General features: G+C 36.4%; 1 protein-coding gene across 11 annotated transcripts in view; it reads right to left on the reverse strand.

Annotated features, from left to right (window-relative positions):
* Positions 1 to 20,719, reverse strand: part of NUP62CL (nucleoporin 62 C-terminal like) — a 121,115-nt gene that overhangs the window by 37,101 nt on the left and 63,295 nt on the right. For 9 of the 11 annotated variants that reach the window (XR_010154675.1, XR_010154674.1, XR_010154673.1 and 6 more), the window contains exons 2-3: positions 12,646 to 12,725; positions 5,193 to 5,328 (exon numbers count right to left, since the gene is read on the reverse strand). Coding sequence is in view for 6 of the 11 variants with exons in the window: in XM_054676465.2 (XP_054532440.1) it covers positions 5,193 to 5,328; positions 12,646 to 12,703 (194 nt within the window). In the remaining 5 variants the exon portion in view is untranslated. Of the gene's footprint in view, positions 1 to 5,192; positions 5,329 to 12,095; positions 12,212 to 12,645; positions 12,726 to 20,719 lie in introns of all 11 variants that reach the window. The other 2 variants (XM_063804008.1, XM_063804010.1) reach the window with 2 other exon arrangements.

The raw sequence follows: 20,719 nt of genomic DNA on the forward strand, positions 1-20,719 counted from the left end.
AAACTAAAGACAAAAAAAATCTTGAAAGCAACCAGAAAGAAAAAAATGCATTACTTAAAAGGGAGTATCAGTTTAGATGACACCAGATTTCTCATCTAAAACCATGCAGGCTTCAAGCACTGAATGAAAAAAAGTGTCAACAATGACTTCTGTATCTGGTGAAAATGTCCTTCAGAAATGAAGGGGGAGATAAAGATATTCTCACACAAAGTCAATTCAAGATAATTTGTTGCTAGTAAACCTACCCTTGAAGATTAAACAGAAAGGAAATGAAAACAGAAGACTTGGAACATCATATAAAGCAGCGATCCCCAACCCTTTTGGCACCAGGAACTGGTTTTGTGGAAGACAATTTTTCCACAGATGGCGGGAGGGGCCTGGGGGAGGATCATCAGGCATTAGATTCTCATCAGGAGCGCACAACCTAGATCCCTTGCATGTGTAGTTTACTATAGGGTTCACGCTCCTATGAGAATCTAATGTCTGATCTGACAGGAGGCGGAGCTCAGGCAGTAATGCACGCTCACCTGCTGCTCACCTCTTGCTGTGTGGTCTGGTTCCTAACAGGCTACAGAGCAGTACTGGTCTTCAGCCCAGGGGTTGAGGACCCCTGATATAAAGTAAGGAATATCAAAATGGGTATAGACAAGGTAAATATACTATTCTACTTCTCGTTTCTCAAATCATTTGATGGCTGAAGTAAAAATTATAAACCCATGTGATGTGATATTCAATGTACACAGAAGAAATGGCTGAGACAACCATACTTAAAAGCTAAGAAGGGTAAAAGGAACTAAATGGAATTAAGGTTTCTGCACTTCACCCAAACACTGTAGTGGTATGACTACACTGTTGTAAGTAATGCATGTATCTGTAATACCTAGAGCAACCAGTAATAAAACTATACAAAATAATGTATTTAAAAACACTATAAACAGAACAAGATGAAACCCCCCCAAAATACTCAAACAACTGACAGCAGGGTAAAAAAAAGAAAGAGAAGAACAAAAATCAGAGGCAACAAACAAATAAAATGGCAGATTTAAGCTCTAACATGTGAATAGTTACCTTAAATATAAATGTGATAAACATACCAATTAAAATACAGAGACTGGAAGAGTGAATAAAAAATGATCCAACAATATACCGTCTATAAGAAATTCACTTCAAATACAAGGATATATTAATACATAGTTTGAAAGTAAAAGAATGGAAAGAATGTACCATGCAAGGTTCATTTTTTTAAAAACAAATGGCTATATTAATATCAGATAAAGTGGACTACAGAACAAAGAAAATTACTAGAACCAAAGAGAGACATTACAGAGTGATAAAGGAATCAAGGCATCCAGAAGGCTAGCAATCCTAAATGTATAGGTGACCAAACAAGAAAGCCTCAAAAAACATGAAATAAAAACTGATAGAGCTAAAGGGAGAAATAGAGAAATCCACAATTAAAGGCGGAGACTTCAAAAAGCCACTCTCCACAACTGAAAGAACTACTAGACAGAAAGACTCCAATAACACAGTATCTGAAATTACAGTGAAGCAACAGAATCTAATTAACATATATAGAACATTCCACCCTGCAGCAGAAAACACAATTTTCAAATGTCCATGGAACATTCATCAAGACAGACTGTATCCTCACCCACAAAACAAACCTAAATAAATTTAAAAGAACTAAAATCGTACAAAGCATATTCTAATACCACAATGGGATCAAAGTAGCAATCAATACAGAAAAAACAACAAGAAAATCTCCAAACACTTGGAAATTAAACAACACACTTCTAAATAATAAATTAGTCAAAGAAGGATTCACAAAGGAAATTTAAGAAGTATATAGAGCTGAATGAAATCACAATATAACATAATATGTAGGTCACAGTTAAGGAAGTGTTGAGTTGGGTATTTATAGCACTAAATGTGTACGTTAAAAAATAGGAAAAATCTCAAATCAATAGTCTGAGTTCATACCTCAACGAACTAGAAAAAGAGCAAAATGAACTCAGTGCAATCAGAAGGAAGGAAATAATAGAGTAGATATCAAGTGAAATTGAAAACATGAAAAGAATAGAAAATGATTAATTAAACAAAAGCTGGCTCTTCGGGAAGCGATCGATAAAATTGATAAAAGAAAGACACAAACCACTAACATCAGAAATGAAACAGGAATATCCCTACAGCCATTAAAAGGACAATAATGGAATACTATGAACTACTTTATTTTTAACAACATAAAAAATGGGCCAACTCTTTAAAAACAATACATTCATCAAAGATGAACTAGATAACCTGAATAGTTCTAGAACCACTAAAGAAATTGATTTGTAATTTAAAAGCCCCTTTAGCCTAAAAGCCGCTTTAGCTGGGCGCAGTGGCTCACGCCTGTAATCCCAGCACTTTGGGAGGCCCAGACGGGAGGATCACGAGGTCAGGAGTTCGAGACCAGCCTGGCTAACACGGTGAAACCCCGTCTCTACTAAAAATACAAAAAAATTAACTGGGCGTGGTGGCGGGTGCCTGCAGTCCCAGCTACTCAGGAGGCTGAGGCAGGAGAATGGCGTGAACCTGGGAGGCGGAGCTTGCAGTGAGCCCAGATCGTGCCACTGCACTCCAGCCTGGGCAACAGAGCGAGACTCCGTCTCAAACAAACAAACAAACAACAACAACAACAAAAAACAAAAAACAAAGATTAGCTGGAGGTGGTGGCGGGAGCTTGTAATCCCAGCTACTCAGGAGGCCTCGGCTGAGGCAGGAGAATCACTTGAACCTGGGAGGTGGAGGATGCAGTGAGCTAAGATCTTGACACTGCACTCTAGCCTGGGCGTCACAGTGAGACTCTGTCTCAAAAAAAAATAATAATAATAAATAAATTAATAAATAAATAAATACCCCTTTAAAAGAAAGATACAGGCCGAGAAGTTTTCGCTAGAGAATTCTGCCAACATTTTATGAATTAACATTAATTTTACACTATTTCTTTTAGAAAACAGAAAACAGAATACTTTCCAGATCATTTTATAGAGCCAATATTACCCTGATATCAAAACTAGAGACATAAAAAAGACGAAAACTACAGACTAATATCTCTCATGAACTTAGATACAAAAGTCCTCAAACAAAATACCAGGAAACCAAATTTTTAAAAATGTATCAAAAAATTATACACCATGATCAAGTGGGATTTATTCCACATATGCAGGGCTGATTGAACATCTGAAAATCAATCAGTGTAATCTACCACTTCACCAAGATAAAGAAACAAAATCTTAAGACTATCAATTGAGGCTGAAAAAGCATTTGACACAAATTGATTTTTGACAAAGGTGCAAAAGCAATTCAGGGGGGAAGATAGTCTTTCAATAAATGATGTTGGAAAAACTCGACATCCACAGACAAAAAAAAATTAATCTTGACCTAAATCTCACACCTTATATAAAAATTGACTCCAGTTGGATCACAAGCTTAAATGTAAAATGTGAAACTATAAAACTTTTAGAAAAACACAGAAGAAAATCTTTGGGATCTAGGGCTAAGAAAAGATTTCTTATAATTGACACTAAAAGCACAATTCATTAAAAGAAAATGTGATAAACTGTAACTCATTAATTAAAGGTTTTGATACAGCAAAAGGACCCTGTTAAGAGGATGAAAAGCCAAGTTACACAGTTAAAGAATATACTTATGAGCCACATATCTGACAAAAGACTGGCATCTAGAGTACATAACAAACTCTGAAAACCAAACAGTAAAAAAATCAAATAATCCAAGTAGAAAATGGACAAAAGATATGAACAGACATTTCACCAAAGAGGATCTACTGATGGCAAATAAACATGTGAAAAGACGTTCAACATCATTAGTCATCAGGGAAATGCAAATTAAAACCATAATGAGATATCACTTCACATCTGTCAGAAGGGCTCAAATAAAAAGTAGTGACAACACCAAATCCTGGCAAGAATGCAGACAATCTGGATCACCCATACATTGCTAGTGGGCATGTAAAATGGCACAGTACTCTGGAAAAGAATTTGACAGTTTCTTAAAAAACAAAACAAACAAAAAACATGTAACCACCATACCACCCGACAACTGCACTCCTAGGCATTTATCCCAGAGAAATACTTATATTCATAATAAACATGTACATCAATGTTCACACCAGCTTTTTTCATAATATCCAAAAAACTGGAAACAACCTATATGTCCATCAACAGGTGAATGGTTAAATAAACCATGGTGCATCCACAATACCATGGAATACTACTCAGAAATAAAAAAGAACAAACTGTTGATGCACACGACAACTTGGGTGGATCACAAGGAATTATGCTGAATAAAAAAATCCAATCCCCAAAGGTCACATATATATGACTCTATCTGTACAACACTCTTGAAATGTCAAGATTATAGAAATAGAGAACATTAATTGTTGCTCAGGGTCAAGGAAAGGAGGGGAGTGGGTGTGGCTATACAAGGGTAACAGGAGGAATCCTTGTAGTGATAAAACTGTTCTGTATTTTGACTGTAGCAATATCAATATCTTGGTTGTGATATTATACTGTAGTACTGTTGAGATGTTATCATTGGAGGAAATGATATAAAGACCATACAGAATGTTGTGTATTATTTCTTACATATACATGTGACTCTACAATTATCCCAAAATAAAAAGCTTAATTTAAAAAATGAACAAATACTAGAGAGAAACATCATACACAGGCTCCAGAGCTTGACTGTCTGAATTTTAATCCTGGCTCAACCATTAACAAGTATGCGACTATGAGCAGATTATAAAATCTCTATATGCTCTTGTTTTCTCACCTATAAAATGGGAATGAAAATACTGCCTACCTCATAGGGTTACTGTGAGGATAAATGACATGATGCTTGTAATGCATTGTCATCTTGCTAAACATACACAGATTACATACACAGTAATTGTACAATAAGTGGTAGCTATTATTAGTAATAGTAATGATTCTATTATAATGATATTCAGAAGGTAAAGGTGTGCTGCTGTTTATTCAACTTCCTAAGCTACAGAAATCTTTCTCTTGACTGTTCCCTCAACTCAGTCATTTAGCTAACTTTCAAATATTATTCTAAAGTTATCCAAGCAAATGTCTTGTACATGATAAATAAAATGAAACACATGCAAGTTTTTAAATAAATAGGCTTACCTAACAGTTGAAGTATAAGGTACAAGGTTTTCAAACCCTCTTGATAACAGTTGGTTTTGGTTCACAGTAAAGCCACTGGTGATTGTGGTAGTAGTGTTGGTGGTGAAAGTGGCGGTGGTAGTCGTTGAAGTTGTAACTGGAAAATAAAGTGTATAATGTTAGTAAGAAATGAGAAATTTGTTTCATTTAAGCCTTGATCATTCAGATTTAAAATTATGGAGGCATTTTTAAAAATACAAATTTGAACTCAAAGATGCAGATTTGAATTCAACACTGTTGTAATATGAAATAATAAATGGCAGTCCAGGTACCTGGATTAACTTTCCAGCTGAAAATCCTGGATAAATTCATAGAAAAATAAAACTTCTAACCAGCCCAATAACTATGAAAGAAATCAAATCAATCCTCAAAATTCTTCTCATAAAGAAAACTCCAGTCCCAGATGCCACTGCTGGTAAGTTTTATGAAACTTTCAAGAAAAGAATAATTGCAATTTACAAAAGATCTCTGTACATCTATATCTTTGCATATTTACATGACTGTATCTGTGTAATTAATTCCTAGAAATAAAATTTCTAGATCAAAGTGTCAGCATGCTCTAAATTTTAACATAACTTGCCAAATTGCCCTATCTAAACAATTTTGCCAATTTATGTCCCTATCAATAGGAAAGAGTGCCTATTTCTTTATACCACAGCCAATACTAGGCATGCATTTTTGCAAACTCTAGTCAAAAGCCTCTCAAAGCTTTATCTACAGCCCAGACTCTCTCCTATATGTCTTTTTCTGTTACACCCCTATTAGAATGTCCTGCTCTCTATAGATAAAATCCTAAGTATACTTCATGGCTTGACTCAAATTCTTTGTTCCCCATATTTATCACCCACTTCTCTCCTACTCATAGTTTCCTTTGGTTTTCTAAATTTCTGCAGCACTTTTGGTTCTTACTACACACTGAGCACTTAATGAACAAGGCACAGAAAATTGTGGCTGCTAGGGCATTGGGAAGGTTTTATTTTCTTCTTTTTGGTTCTCTGCATTTTCAAATGTTCTTACAACTAGTAAATGCTGCTTCTGTAACAAGAAATCTGTTATGAAAATATAACGTACATGATTGTTTGTTTTATGTTAGCTTTGCTTTCCCAATTAGCAATAGTTTCAGGTTAATGGCCACACTAGATAAATGCATAAACCATGGTGCCTGCTGCAAGCACTGACTACTCTGAGGGAGGCTGGCCTAAGGGAACATTCCTGCTGAGGGAACAAGCTCAAATACCCATTCTTTGTTCCAGATAACTCTGTCCTTTTTGTTCCTGGTTCAAAGTTGACTGGGCAGGATGGCCAACTGAAGGATGGGAAGCCATCCAATGTACTACTAGCAGCCTACCTGAGGGTCTGGCACAAAAAGCTCTAGTGAAACAGGATTAATATGAGTCAGAATTTCATTTTCAAAAATTTAGCAATATGGAAAAATCTGACTCTAGGCAGATACTGGGAAATATTTCCAAAAGTATAGAAGGAATCCAACTATAGGCAAAAAGACTTGATAGGACTGACAGAAGAAGGAGATGAAGTAGAAGTAAGGGACCATGAGCAAGTCACAATTAAGAATAAGGTACAGCAGGAAGGCAGAGAAAGAGGTAAGGAAACCAATGAGAAATTTAAAAAAAGAAAAAAGTAGACAAAGGGAGAATAACCGAATTATGTATATGCAATGTTTGATTTGGGAGGTCCCTAAAGCTGCCTTAAGAATAATCTTAAGTTCCAATTTCCTTAAGGTAACAGTGTCGTGGCAATGACTTTACTTGAATTCCACAAGACTCCATTTCCTTTTTGGCCACAAAGGTTCTTATGATAATTCCCCATTCTTTATGTTAGCCCTTGTGAGGGTAAAATGTGCACCACAGAGGAAGACCATGCCCAATCACAAAGAAGCCCAGGAGTCACTATGGTTAGAACAGTGGAGAGATTACAGATTGGATCTTGTGTGATATTCTTTACAACCATAAGTCATCATTTTATTCATCTGAGAACAAAAATCTTACCTGAAAGGAAAACCTTCCTCACAAATGCTAAAAATTAATGATAATGCCAATAGACTCCCTTTATTGATTAATTCAACCAAACACTGAGTAACTACTGCATTCAAGACAGAAAGAAATTTTTTTTTAAAAAAAAAATGAGCCCTTCTTGTAAAGGAGAATATCTTCACCCAAAGATGGTTTTCTAATAAAGTAATCTGTATTTCCTAACATGGATAGATATTCAAAGATATATAATTGGCTAGGCATGGTGGCTCACACCTGTAATCCCAGCACTTTGGGAGGCCGAGGCAGGTATATCACTGGAGGTCAGGAGTTTGAGACGAGCCTGGCCAACATGGTGAAACCCCATCTCTACTAAAAATACAAAAATCAGCCAGATGTGGTGCACACCTGTAATCCCAGCTACCCAGGAGGCTAAGTGAGCGACAGAGCGAGATTCTGTCTCAAAAAAAATAAAAGAAAAAGAAAAAAAAAAGATGTGTACTTAAGAGGAAACAGCAAATTCTAAGAATGTGTACACACACACACACAGAGTATGGTACCATTTTTATAAAACAAATTTAATGTATGTATATGCTTAGAAAAAAGTCTAAAAAGATAAACTGTTCTCTCTAGAGGGAGTGATATGTATATATGCATGTACGAATTGTTTTTACCTATAAGCAGCCCAAACATAAAGGAATCCTGAGTCATTTTAAAATGGTATGATTATTTTAACTTTTTTTTTTTTTTTTTTTTTTTTGAGATGGAGTCTCACTCTGTCACCCAGGCTAGAGTGCAGTGGCACAATCTTGGCTCACTGCAACCTCCACCACCTGGGTTCAAGTGATTCTCCTGCCTCAGCCTCCCGAGTAGCTGGGACTACAGGCACGTGCCACCACGCCTGGCTAATTTTTTGTATTTTTAGTACAGACGGGGTTTCACTGTGTTAGCCAGGATGGTCTTGATCTCCTGACCTCGTGATCCACCCGCCTCAGCCTCCCAAAGTGCTAGGATTACAGGCATGAGCTGCCACACCCGGCCTATTTTAACTTTTTATACAGTTTTATTTTTGTTATCTTTCATGCTATTTTTAAAGGCATAAATTAACTCTGGCATATTCAAATAATATTTCAATTAATACCAAATAAAGGAATGGGTTTGAAAGTTCTATCACAGTCTGATTTTGCAAATTACAACTTTGGTCTTAACCAGTTAATACAGTCAATCCTACAATATCTGTGTAGTAAAAGGGAAGTATGGTTCTAAAAATAATACAAAAAACTACACACTAAATTTGAACTCACATTTAAAAAATAATGAAAATAGCCTTTAAAATATTCTACTATGAAATTTTCCTATCCTGTCCCTGATCAACAACTATACATCTCAATCCATGCTGCAAATGGACATCATCACCTTCCCAAACTATAAAAAGCAAATTTCTCTTAAAATTTGCTGATTATACCTAGGGCAGACAGTAATCCCAAATGGCTGTAAATCTACAGATACAGATGCTTGAAAGCTGCTCTGCAAGACTGGTTAGTGAGATGAAGAATCTGAATAAGTAAATACACTTGAAGAGAAAGAAAGGTAAGTAGGGGGAAGAAAACACCCCAAATTGGGGCTGTCAGGTTGAGACATACCTAATGGGGAGAAGGGTAAGTGCTTAAGGTCCTGGTGGGTGAAATGGTGTGTATTAGTCTGTTCTCATGCTGCTAATAAAGAAATACCTGAGACTGGATAGTTTATAAAGGAAAGAGGTTTAATTGACTCACAGTTTCACATGGCTGGGGAGGCCTCAAAATCATGACAAAAAGTGAATGAGGAGCAAAGTCACATCTTACATGGTGACAGGCAAGAGAGCTTGTGTAAGGGAACTCCCTTTTATAAAACCATCATATCTTGTGAGACTTATTCACTATCACAAGAACAACATGAGAAAGACCTGTCCCCATGATTCAGTTACCTCTCACCAGGTCTCTCCCACAACACATGGGAATTATGGGAGCTACAATTCAAGATGAGATTTGGGTGAGGACATAGCCAAACCATATCATGGTGCTAAGGGATGGGCTAGTGGCAAAAGTAGTATTTGTAGGAAGGAATTTGAGACTTATATAGATAAGGGCTGGGTATGACAGCATCATCAAAGAGGCTGCCCATTCATATTTCAGTGATTCAACCCATGACTAAAAGAATCAGGGGTTTTTTTTGTCATTGTTTTATGGGGAAATGTGTTACATTTTTTGCGAATATGGTAACTTGTACTGTTCTTATGACACACCCTTCACAAGTCTCATACATTGGCCAGTTAGTCTACTAAACAGTAGAAACTCATAAGGTCATGTAAAAGAAGAAATAAAAAGATGAGGCCAGGTGTGGTGCCTCAAGCCTACAAGCTGAGCACTTTGGGAGGCCAAGGTGGGAGGATAGCTTGAGCCCAGGAGTTTGAGACCAGCCTGGACAATGTAGTGAGACCTCATCTCTACTAAAAAAAAAAAAAAAAATCAGTTGGTCATGGTGGTGCATGCCTGCAGTCCCAGGTACTCAGAAGGCTGAGGTGGGAGGATCGCTTGAATCCAGGAGATTAGGCTGCAGTCAGCTATAATCACGCCACTGCACTCTAACCTGGGTGACAAAGTAAGACTGTATCTTAAAAAAAAAAGGGAGGGATGATATACATGTCTGTTTAGGAATAATTATTTTAAGCTTAAAAGGGATTGACTTTTAGTTTAAGCCAGATTAAAAAAGATTCATTTAATCCCTAAGTAAACTTCTTACAGTAAAAACAAACAAGACTTCTCCAAAATGGAGTCTAACTTAAAAGACAGGTTTGAGTAGATGACCCCTTACCACCCAGCTCTAATAGCTATGGGCAATGGATAACCAAGTTTTCTTCCATCTACAACCTAACTAGCTCCTAACTGGCAGAAACAAATTTAGAATAGGTCTAGGGAAACTCCTATAACCAACTTTAGAAGAGGGCCAACTTCAACAGAGGTCAAAACTTAAATTAACTTTTAGAGAAAAAAAAAACTTTATCAGTCTCAACCAGCTAAATACTGTGATCAATAACAAAAATTCTTAAGTTTGATGGTTGGCAAGAATTTGGCAGCTGTTTTGCCTGTAGTTATCTCAAAGAAGTAGCATCATTGATATCAACTGTCTCATTGTACTCTTTGGCAATCATCTACATAAACATATTGGTGTACCTTTTGGATATTCTGATGAGATGGTCAAAACCACTTAGCCCTAAAAGCCATAGAACCTACTTACTGCTTGTTATGAAGCACATTTCCAATGAGAGCCCCAAGACATCCTGATAGTTCTAAAATCTTACTAACTGCAGTAGGAGCTGCTCCACCTGCTCCAGGGAATAATCTTAATGCAAATCCCAAGGTTATAATATCAAGTGTTCTAGCCGAAGTTGTTGGAGCACCAACTGCAGAGAACAACATAATATTAACTATTACCCTTTAAATCAAAAACAGTGAGAAATTTATATAGTCTTTTTCATCTGAAGAGTCCTTTAGAAACTTTTGGTTAAACTTCAAAAAACCATGGTCAAACCATTTACATGAAATGTCCAGAAAAGGCAAATATATGGAGATGGAAAACAGATTAGTGGTTGTCTGTGGCTGAGGGATCTTACTGCAATGATGGAAATGCTCTAAAACTAAATACAGTGATGGTTACACAATTCGATAAATTTACTAAAATTTCTGGATTGCATACTTAAAGTGAGTTAATTTTATGATGTGTAAGTTATAATTCACTAAAGTTAATTAAAAGATATTGTGGTCCCAATATCTTTTCATTTTGTAGACAAGGACATCAGAGGGAGAAAAGTGGGGGAACCTGTCAAAGGTCAGAGAGCAAGTTTTGACTGAACATGGAATTAATTCAATAATTTTAACTCCAAACCTTGGACATGGTCATATTCATGAAATCTATCATAGTTGAGAAGGATACTGCTTACATGTATCAAAATGATTCCAGAATCATAGTCATGTCTCAAAACTGAAGTCTAAGTGGTAGAAAACATAATTCATGTGGTAACCAATCTTAACTAATGCCTAACTATGCCAATAACACAAGAGGACGGTGATGGTTAATTGAGCACTATTCATGCTCAATTAAGCATCAAACATTTTCTGGCTAGTTGTATTCCCAGGAATGGAGACAATCTTACTGTCATAGAGCTGGGGAGGGGGGCTATTACAGCTAGAATTACAACAAAATTTAATGATGAACATTATGATATTGTGAAGAAGAAACCTTGAAAGAAGTCAGTTTATAGAGGCCTGTAAGAAAAAATTGCCTAAGACATACAAAATTCAGTATTTTCTTTTCTTTTTTCTTTCTTTCTTTCTTTCTCTCTCTCTCTCTCTCCCTCCCTCTCTCTCTCTCTCTCTCCCTCCCTCCCTCCCTCTCTCTCCCTCCCTCCCTCTCTCTCCCCCTCTCTCTCTTTCTTTCTTCCTTTCTTTCCTTTTTTTTTTTTTTTGGTTTGACAGGGTGTTACTCCGTCACCTAGGCTGGAGTGCAGTGGTGCAATCTTGGCTCACTGCAGCCTTGACCTCCTGGGCTCAAGCAATTCTCCCACCTAAGCCTCCCCAGTAGCTGGGACTACAGGCATGCACCACTATGTCCGGCAAATTTTTGTATTTTTTTGTAGAGACAGGGTTTCACCACGTTGCCCAGGCTGTTCTCAAAGTCCTGGGCTCAAGCAATCCACCTGCCATGGCCTCCCAAAATGCTAGGATTACAGGCATAAGCTACTGAACCTGGCCTGAATTCAATATTGTCAACATTTGCTATTACTATACTAATGGAAAATGTGTAACAAAGAAGTTGGGGTTACGAGATAATGTCTCACCTCTTAGCTCAAAGCATCCAGATAGATGGTCCTCTTCAGGTGGAGAGGTCACAAGACATCACACAATGTCAATTAGAACCCCAAAACTACAGCTGGCCCTTTGTCATGTTCCACTTCTGATAGGTAAAATGTAAGGACCACAAACCAGGTCGGTATCAAAAAACACACTATAGCAAGGCTCCTACATTTATTTCCCATTTTATCTTAGTCACATGGATAAGGACTTCTTCCCTTCAGAAATACTTGGCAAAACTCCCACTCTCCCTTCTGTTAATAGCTTCAAGGAGTTGTTTCAATGCATCACAATATTAATGAATTATATGCTTAAAGTTAGCATTTTAAGCTATAATAACCATGTTAATATAAAAATTTCACAGTTAAAGCCATGAGAATTAGGTTCTCAAGCAAAGCTACTATTGATATCAGCAATTATAAATGGGTTCAAGAATAATGATAATTTCTGAGACAGAGATCTGTAGCATATACTGGCAAACTGAGTAAGGTGGCCTCATGGGAAATAACAGTATTTTCTTTAGAATTAGTAACTTACATGAGAGCCCAATAGCAGCAGTGGAGGTCAAAGAATTTGATATTGAGGTAAACTGCATGGTGCTTGAACTAAAATCAAACCTAAAAATCAAAGTAACAAACAGAAAAATATGTCACTAAAAATAATTTTTAAAAGTAAAACAACATTATGACAAGGTTCATTAATATGGAGAAATAAAAACAAAGCAAGGAAAAGCAGGTATCCTGAAACCTAATCAATAAGACAGAGTAAAAGCTTGATTTAAAAAACAGTTCATTGGTACTACTTTAGTATAGTCAGTCTTCTAGCACCATCATAACAAAGAAATTCTACTTTGCTGAAAAAGAAGTCCTAAGAGGGGGGATCCACTTCCAGAACTGCAGCATAAAAAGTCCCATGGACCTGTTCCCAAGTAAATCCATAACCAGCAAAAAGTTCCAGCAAAAAGTTACTTTTTTTTCTTTAAATCGGAAATGGCTGGAAATTGTTCTAAGACCCCAGAGCAAATGAAGAAACATTTATTCAAGAAAATCTACTAAAACTCAGTAATGTAACAGTGACAGTCTATGGCATATGAGCCACAAGGCACTCCTTTCCTTTCACCGTCCCCTTGTCTACCTTGATGGAAGCTACTCTCTAGGGAGGGGTAGCCAAAACTTTACTCCCTCTGACCCCAGCTCCCAATCAAGGAATAGAGTATCCCAATGGGAGGGAAAGGTAGCCAGCATTTCTTATCACTTCCAACACAGAGTTGAAGGGGTGAAATTCCTGTTCAGTATAGCCAAGAGTTCAGGGGCTCCCTTCCTTTACTCACAGGGTGGAGACTCTACCCCAAGTAGAGAAGGCTGAGAATACTGAGGCCCCAATCACCCTCACCCTGATTATTCCACCCCAGTTTACTTGCAGGGTTAAGGTCCACACCTGAAGAGGTAAGCAAGAAGACCAGTGGCTACTGCTACTGCTCAGTACCCAAAGCACTGGCTGAACGATTCTGCCCAGGGATAAAGGCCATTCATAAGAACAGAGAGCTCCCAAGCCATCCCCCAAATAACTGACTTTATTTGAAACAGAGTGTGAGGACATTCAAGCCCAAAACATTACTCTAAAAAATGGAGATTTGGGAGGTAAACAATTAAGAGGAGGCAGGGAGCTTTATGAGAATAACGATTTAGGGTGTAAGTCGGATAGTTTATCAGAGATAACCAGGGAAAAAGAAAGCTGAAAAGGTCCGTCCTGAAATCGGAAGAATTAAGTACTGATGTACGCTACAACATGGATGAATCTTGAAAACATTATGCTAAATGTAAGAAGCCAGACCAAAAAAACAAAACAAAAAGCTTCATATTGTGAAATTCTATTTATATGAAATGTCCAGAATAGACAAATTCATGGACAGAAAGTATATTAATGATTCCCAGGGGCTGGGAGGAATGGGTAATGGGGAGTGACTGCCAATGGGTATAGGGTTTTTTTTTGTGGGGGGGCGATGAAAATGTTCTCAAATTACATAGTGGTGATAGTTGTACACTCTGTGACTATATTAAAAACCACTGGATTGTATACTTAAAATAGTGAATTTTAAGATATGTGAATTATACCTCAATTATGCTATTATTAAAAAAACACATTATCATCTCAATAGAAGCAGTAAAAGCATTTGATAAAATCCAATACCCTTTCATGGCAGAAACACTCAACAAATTAGGAAGAGAAGGGAGCTTCCTAAACAGGATAAAGGGCACTAATGAATAATCTACAGTAACATGACACTTAATGGAGAAAGACTAAATACTTTCCCACTACCATCAGAAACAAAACAAGGATGTCTGCTCTAGCCACTTCGATTCAACAATACATTGAAAATTCTAGCCAGGACAATAGGCAGGAAAAAGAAATAAAACACATGTGGATTGAAAAGAAAGAAGTAAAACTATCTCTATTCATAGATGACATGATCACGAATACAGAAAATTCTAAGAAATAAAAAAAATCTACTAGAACAATAAACAAGTTTTGTAAGGTTGCAGGATACAAGATTAATATATAAAAATAATTACATTTCTCTTATAACAATGAACAATACAAAATGAAAGAAATTAAGAATATAATTCCATTTATGATTGCTCAAAAGGAAATACTTAAGGACAATTTTTAAATTACATAATGTACACAAAAATATGAAACATCATTGGAAGAAATTAAAGATGTTCTAAAGGATCTCGTGTTTATAGATCAAAACACTTAATATTGTTAAGATGGTGTGATAGACAGAAAACCAGTCCCCAAAGATGGCCTAATACCCAGAACTTGTGAACATATCGCCTTACTTGATAAAAGGGATTTTACAGATGGGATTAAGGTTAAATACCTTGAGATTATCCTGAATTATCCAAGTGAGAAAATTTAATGACCCCAATCCCTTAAAGCAGAGAACCTTTCCAGGATGTGGTCAGAGGCAGATGTGACTACAAGAGAATGGTCAGAAAGATACAAAATTGCTGATACAAATGGCCAACAAAGCACATGAAAACATGCTCACTATCCTTAGTCATTAGGGAATTGCAAATCAAAGCCACAATGAGATACTACATTATACCCATTAGGATGGCTATAATCAAAAAGATAGATCAAGTGTTGATGAGGATCCTGTTGGAAATGTAAAATTCTGTACCTCTTTGGAAAACTGTCTGGCATTTCCTCAATGCGCTAACATAGTGTTACCGTATGACCCAGCAATTTTACTCTTAGGGATATATATATATGCCAAAAAGAGATGAAACATACATTCACACAAAAACATATATGTGAATATTCATAGCAGTATTATTCAAAATAGACAAAAGGTAGAAACAATCCAAATGCCTATTAACTGATGAATGGATGAATAAAATACAGCATATCCAAGCAATAAAATTGTACTTGCCATAAAAGGAAAAGTAGTAATACACGCTACCACATGAATGAGCTTTGAAAGCATGCTAAGTGAAAGAAGCTAGTCACAAAAGACTGAATAATATATTATTCCATTTATAAAAAATATATGATTCCATTACAGAGACAAAATGTAGATTAGTGGTTGCCAAAGACTGGGGAAAAGGAGGAATGGGCAATGACTGCTAATGAGTAGAGAGTTTCTTTTGGGGATGATGAAAATATTCTAATACGGCCTGTTGTAATGGTTGCATAGCTCTGTGAACCACTGAACTGTACATTTTAAATGGCTGTACAGTATGTAAAGAATAAATGAAGGTCTGGAATAAATTTTCAGAAAACAGATTACCTGCCTCTTTAAAAAGAAAACTATAAGGATAAATTAATGCATAATGACACAAATAAGATAGAGTTACTTGAAAGCAAAGTTCATATCTTTTCATCCTCACTGCAGATCAATGCACATGGCACATAATAGTAATTGTTCAATAAATGTTTCTGCTGAATTGAACCAACTTTTTCTAGACTCTAACACATAATTACAGATATTCTATTTCACCTTTAAAAGGAAAAAGGTGCTTAATAAGTAACTGTACTTGCACCTATTATTGCCTGCATTCAACTGTCATGGTGACAAATGATGTAAGATTCTGCTATCCAAAACATCTAGGTCCTCCGGGGGTGAAAGAGACAGAAAGGAGATGTGGAGAAGGAATTGGAAACTTTACCACATACAAAAGCTACTTAAAATATACACAGTGCAATATCCCTATGTTTCATTTAGGAGAAGAACCATATGTACACTTTTAAAGAAATAACCAATTGTACTTTGGGAGGCCGAGGCAGGAGGATATAGGTCAAGAGATAGAGACCATCCTGGCCAACATGGTGAAACCCTGTCTCTACTAAAAATAAAAAAAAAATGAGCTGGGTGTGGTAGTACACGCTTGCAGTCCCAGCTACTCAGGAGGCTGAGGCAGGAGAATCGCTTGAAACCAGGAGGCGGAGGTTGCACTGAGCCGAGATCGTACCACCGCACTCCAGCCTGGCAACAAAGCAAGACTCCATCTCAAAAAAAAAAAAAAAAAGAAAAGAAAAGAAAAGAAAAAGAAAAGAAATAACCAATTGTATAGCAAAGGCATTTATATTTACAATTCATTACCTATCTGAGAGGTTGAATTTTTAATATGGGTTTCATTGCTACTTCAATTTTTTCATTTGAAATTGCCTATTCATGTCATCTGCCCATTTTCACGTCAAAGAATACTGTCTTATTACTGATATTTTTAAATTTTATTTTAAAGTTACATAGATATATTGCATAATAGTGGGGGTTGGGCTTCTAGTGTACCCATTACCCAAATAGTGAACACAGTACCCAACAGGTAATTTTTCAACCTTTACCCCTACCCCCAACTCTCTCCTTTTGGAGTCCCTAGTGTTTATTATTTTCATTTTAATGTCCATGTGTACCTACCGTTTAGCTCCCACTTATACATGAGAACATGCAATATTTGATTGTCTGTTTCTGAGTTACTTCACTTAGGCCTCTGGCTCCATCCATGATATCACAAATGATATGATTTCATTCTTTTTATGGCTGCATAGTCCAATCAACCACTTATGGACATTTAGGTTGATTTCATGACTTTGCCATTGTGAACAGTGCTGCAATAAACATGTAAGTGCAAGTGTCTTTTTTATATACTGGTTTCTTTTCCTTTATATAGATACCCGGCGTGGAATTGCTAAGTCAAAAGGTGGTTCTATTTTTAATTCTCTGAGAAATCTCCATATTGTTTTCCATAGAAATTGAGACAATTTATATTCCTACCAACACTATTACTGATTTTTAATAAAAGTGTATATCAAGGCTATTTATTTTGTCATATGTTGCAATAATTCCTCTACCCCAGTTTGCCATTCAGTTTTTATTTTATTTTTATGTAGTCAAATCTTTCCATCATTTTTTCTCTCTGGTCTATGTCTCTATATAATAGTCTATGTCTTCATATCATGTTTAAAAAGACTTTTCTCTTAAACATATGAAAAGGTGTTCAACCTCATTTTTAAGAGAAAATTGCAAATTATAACTACATTGAGAATAATTTCATTTAACGAATGACAATAAGTCAAAAACTAAACACACTCTGTTAAGGACACTATAAAGAAGCAGGCAGCCTCACAGATTCCAAATGGGGGGATAAATTGGTACAACTATGGGAAACAACTGGTCAATGTTTTAAAAATTACAAATGCATCTATCTTTTGAACCCGCAATACTTTTTCTGGAAATTTAGCCACAAAAATATACTTGAATACCTGTAAAATGACATGTAAAATGATATCCATTGCATCACTGTTTGTATTAGTAAAGGATTATGTAAACAACCCAAATGGCCATCAGCAAGGGACTGGATATATAAATTATAGCACATCCAGAGCATGGAATACTACGATCCTATAAAAAATACTGAGGAAAAACATACTGATGAAGTTCTCTATGTACTGACTAATGTGAAAACCTTCAAAATGTGTAAAATAAGCACATAAAGTTTTTAAGTAAGGTACAGAATACAAGTTAAAAAGCAAGGTACAGAATAGTGTCTAGAGTATACCATTTATATCAAAAAAGGCAGAGGACTAAGAATATGTATTTTTATTTCTCAACAAACTCATGAAGAAGCTCTGGAAAGACATATGCAATTACAGTGGTTAACTGAGTATGGGAAAGGGGCAGGGGTAATAAAGATGCAGATGGGGAATAATATACCTATTTATGCTATTTATAGTTTTATTTTTGAATCATTTGACTATGTTATTTTAAACTCCTATAGAAATGCTTATCTCCTCAACTCCAGAAATATTATTTACATATTTTCATATTCACCTATGCTTTAAAAAAATTTATGGTTTCGCTTTTTTTTTTTTTTTTTTTTGAGGTGGAGTCTCGCTTTGTCACCCAGTTGGAGTGGTGCAGTGGCACGATCTCGGCTTACTGCAACCTCCGCCTCCTGGGTTCAAGTGATTCTCCTGCCTCAGCCTCCATAGTAGCTGGGACTACAGGCATGCACCACAACGCCCAACTTTTTTTTTTTTTTTCTGTAGTGACGAGGTTTCACCATGTTGGCCAGGCTGGTCTTGAACTCCTGACCTCAAGTGATCCACCCATCTCGCCCTCCCAAAGTGCTGGGATTACAGGCATGAGCCATGCACCTGGCTATGGTTTTACTTTCTACCTTAAGTAACCAAGGATTTTTTTCAGTTAATCTTTTTAGGCAAAATTCATCCCCTTACCCACAATAACTGGTTAGCCAGCTACTGCAATTCATTTATTCACTACTCTATTCTCTATCTCACAAATTTGAAATGTCACCTTCACAAGCACAGGTTTGTTTCTGCACTGTACTTCAAAATATTTCACTGATTTTTCTTTCTATCCCTGTTCCATAGCACTAGAATTATTTTATTTTTATGTTACATAATATTTTAAATTTACAGGAAAAGAATAAATTCATAATAATTTTCACATATTTTCTTGCAAGTTCTCATTACTTTCCTAAAAAAAAAAAATAGAGGTGGCTAGTCTCATGCATTTATTCCCCCATATAAACTTTAAAACCTTGTCCTTCCTTCCTTTCCTTCCCCCAAAGATTCCCATTATGGTTTTACGAGAATTGCATGAAATGTATAGATTAATTCAAAGATAAATGACATCTTTATCTTATAGGGTCTGAGCATTCAGTGGGTCTTTTCATTTATTCACATCCTCTTTTACATTCATCAGTAAAATTTTGTGGTTTGCTTCATCTAAGTCATGCATATTTTTAAAAGTTTACTCCTATGCATCTCATACTTTTGGCTGAAATTGTTAATTAGACCTTTCTCCATTATATTTCCCAACTGCTATTGCTTAAACATGGGAAAGCTATTGATTTTTGTATTATTTATTTTGTAACTGGTCATATTACTGAAACCTCTTTACTATCTCTAATTAAATTTACACTTGATTTATGCCCGTATTTAAAAATCTTGATCATTTGTCCCAGATACTGGCATAATTTCAGGCGCCTGACCTTAAATCACATACCTAAAGGTAACTAGGGGAGCAAATACCACTTAATATGATTTGCTTTTAAGTTAAATGAATCTTAGAAAAGGATTTAAGAGACAAAAACCTTAGCTTCCTAATTAAAGGACAAGATCAGAGTTGTTCGACATTACCAAATAATTCTTTGCTGTGGGGGACTGAACTGTGCACTGTAGGATGTTCAGCAGCATCCCTGGGCTCTGATGCCAGTAGCATCTCCCTAGTCTTGACAACCAAAAATGTCTCCAGATTTGGCCAAAATTCCCCCATGGTGGGGCCAACTGTCTCCAGCTGAGAACTACTGAACTAGAAGAAGGGTTCAATATCACAATTTCCTCCATCTAGTGCTATAAGGATCCCAAAATCAGCCTTAATTCCTTTACGCTTAAGAACTTAAGAAAATGCCAACTATCTTAATAAATAGTAGGACATAGAAAATAGCAGTTTTTTTTTTTTTAAAGAATAGAGGTAGTGGCCTTACACTACAAGATAGGGGGGGCATGCTACAGTAACAAAAATGGTAGTACTAGAACAAGAAAAAGAGATCAACAGAACAGAATAGAAAGCCTAGAAGCAGAGTCAAGCCAAGTCAAACAATAATTTGGTGTATCAGGAAGGCAGCAACTTCAATTAATAGAGAAAGGATGTCTATTTAACAAAACACAATGGTTCAATTCACTAATCTCTTAGGGGGAAAAATTAAGATTCTTAAAAATATAAAACACAAAATAACCAAAAAAATAAGAATGTTGAGATGGAAAGGCCTATATGAATAAGCTTTGAGAGAACCCCTAAAAAATGAAAGTTTTGACAACATAATAACTAAAATCTTAGGCTAGGTGTGGTGGCTCATGCCTGTAATCCCAGTGCATTGGGAGGACAAAGAGGGAGGATCATTTGAGGCCAGGAGTTCAAGACCACCCTGGGCAACATAGCAAGACCCTGTCTTAAAAGAAAAATATTAGCCAGGCATGGCGGCATGTGCCTGCAGTCCTAGCTACTCCGGAGGCTGAGAGGGGACAATCACTTGAGCCCAGGAGTTTGAGGCTGCAGTAAGCTGTGATTGTGCCACTG

Source organism: Pan troglodytes, chromosome X, assembly GCF_028858775.2.
Source record: "Pan troglodytes isolate AG18354 chromosome X, NHGRI_mPanTro3-v2.0_pri, whole genome shotgun sequence".
Classification (NCBI taxonomy): domain Eukaryota; kingdom Metazoa; phylum Chordata; class Mammalia; order Primates; family Hominidae; genus Pan; species Pan troglodytes.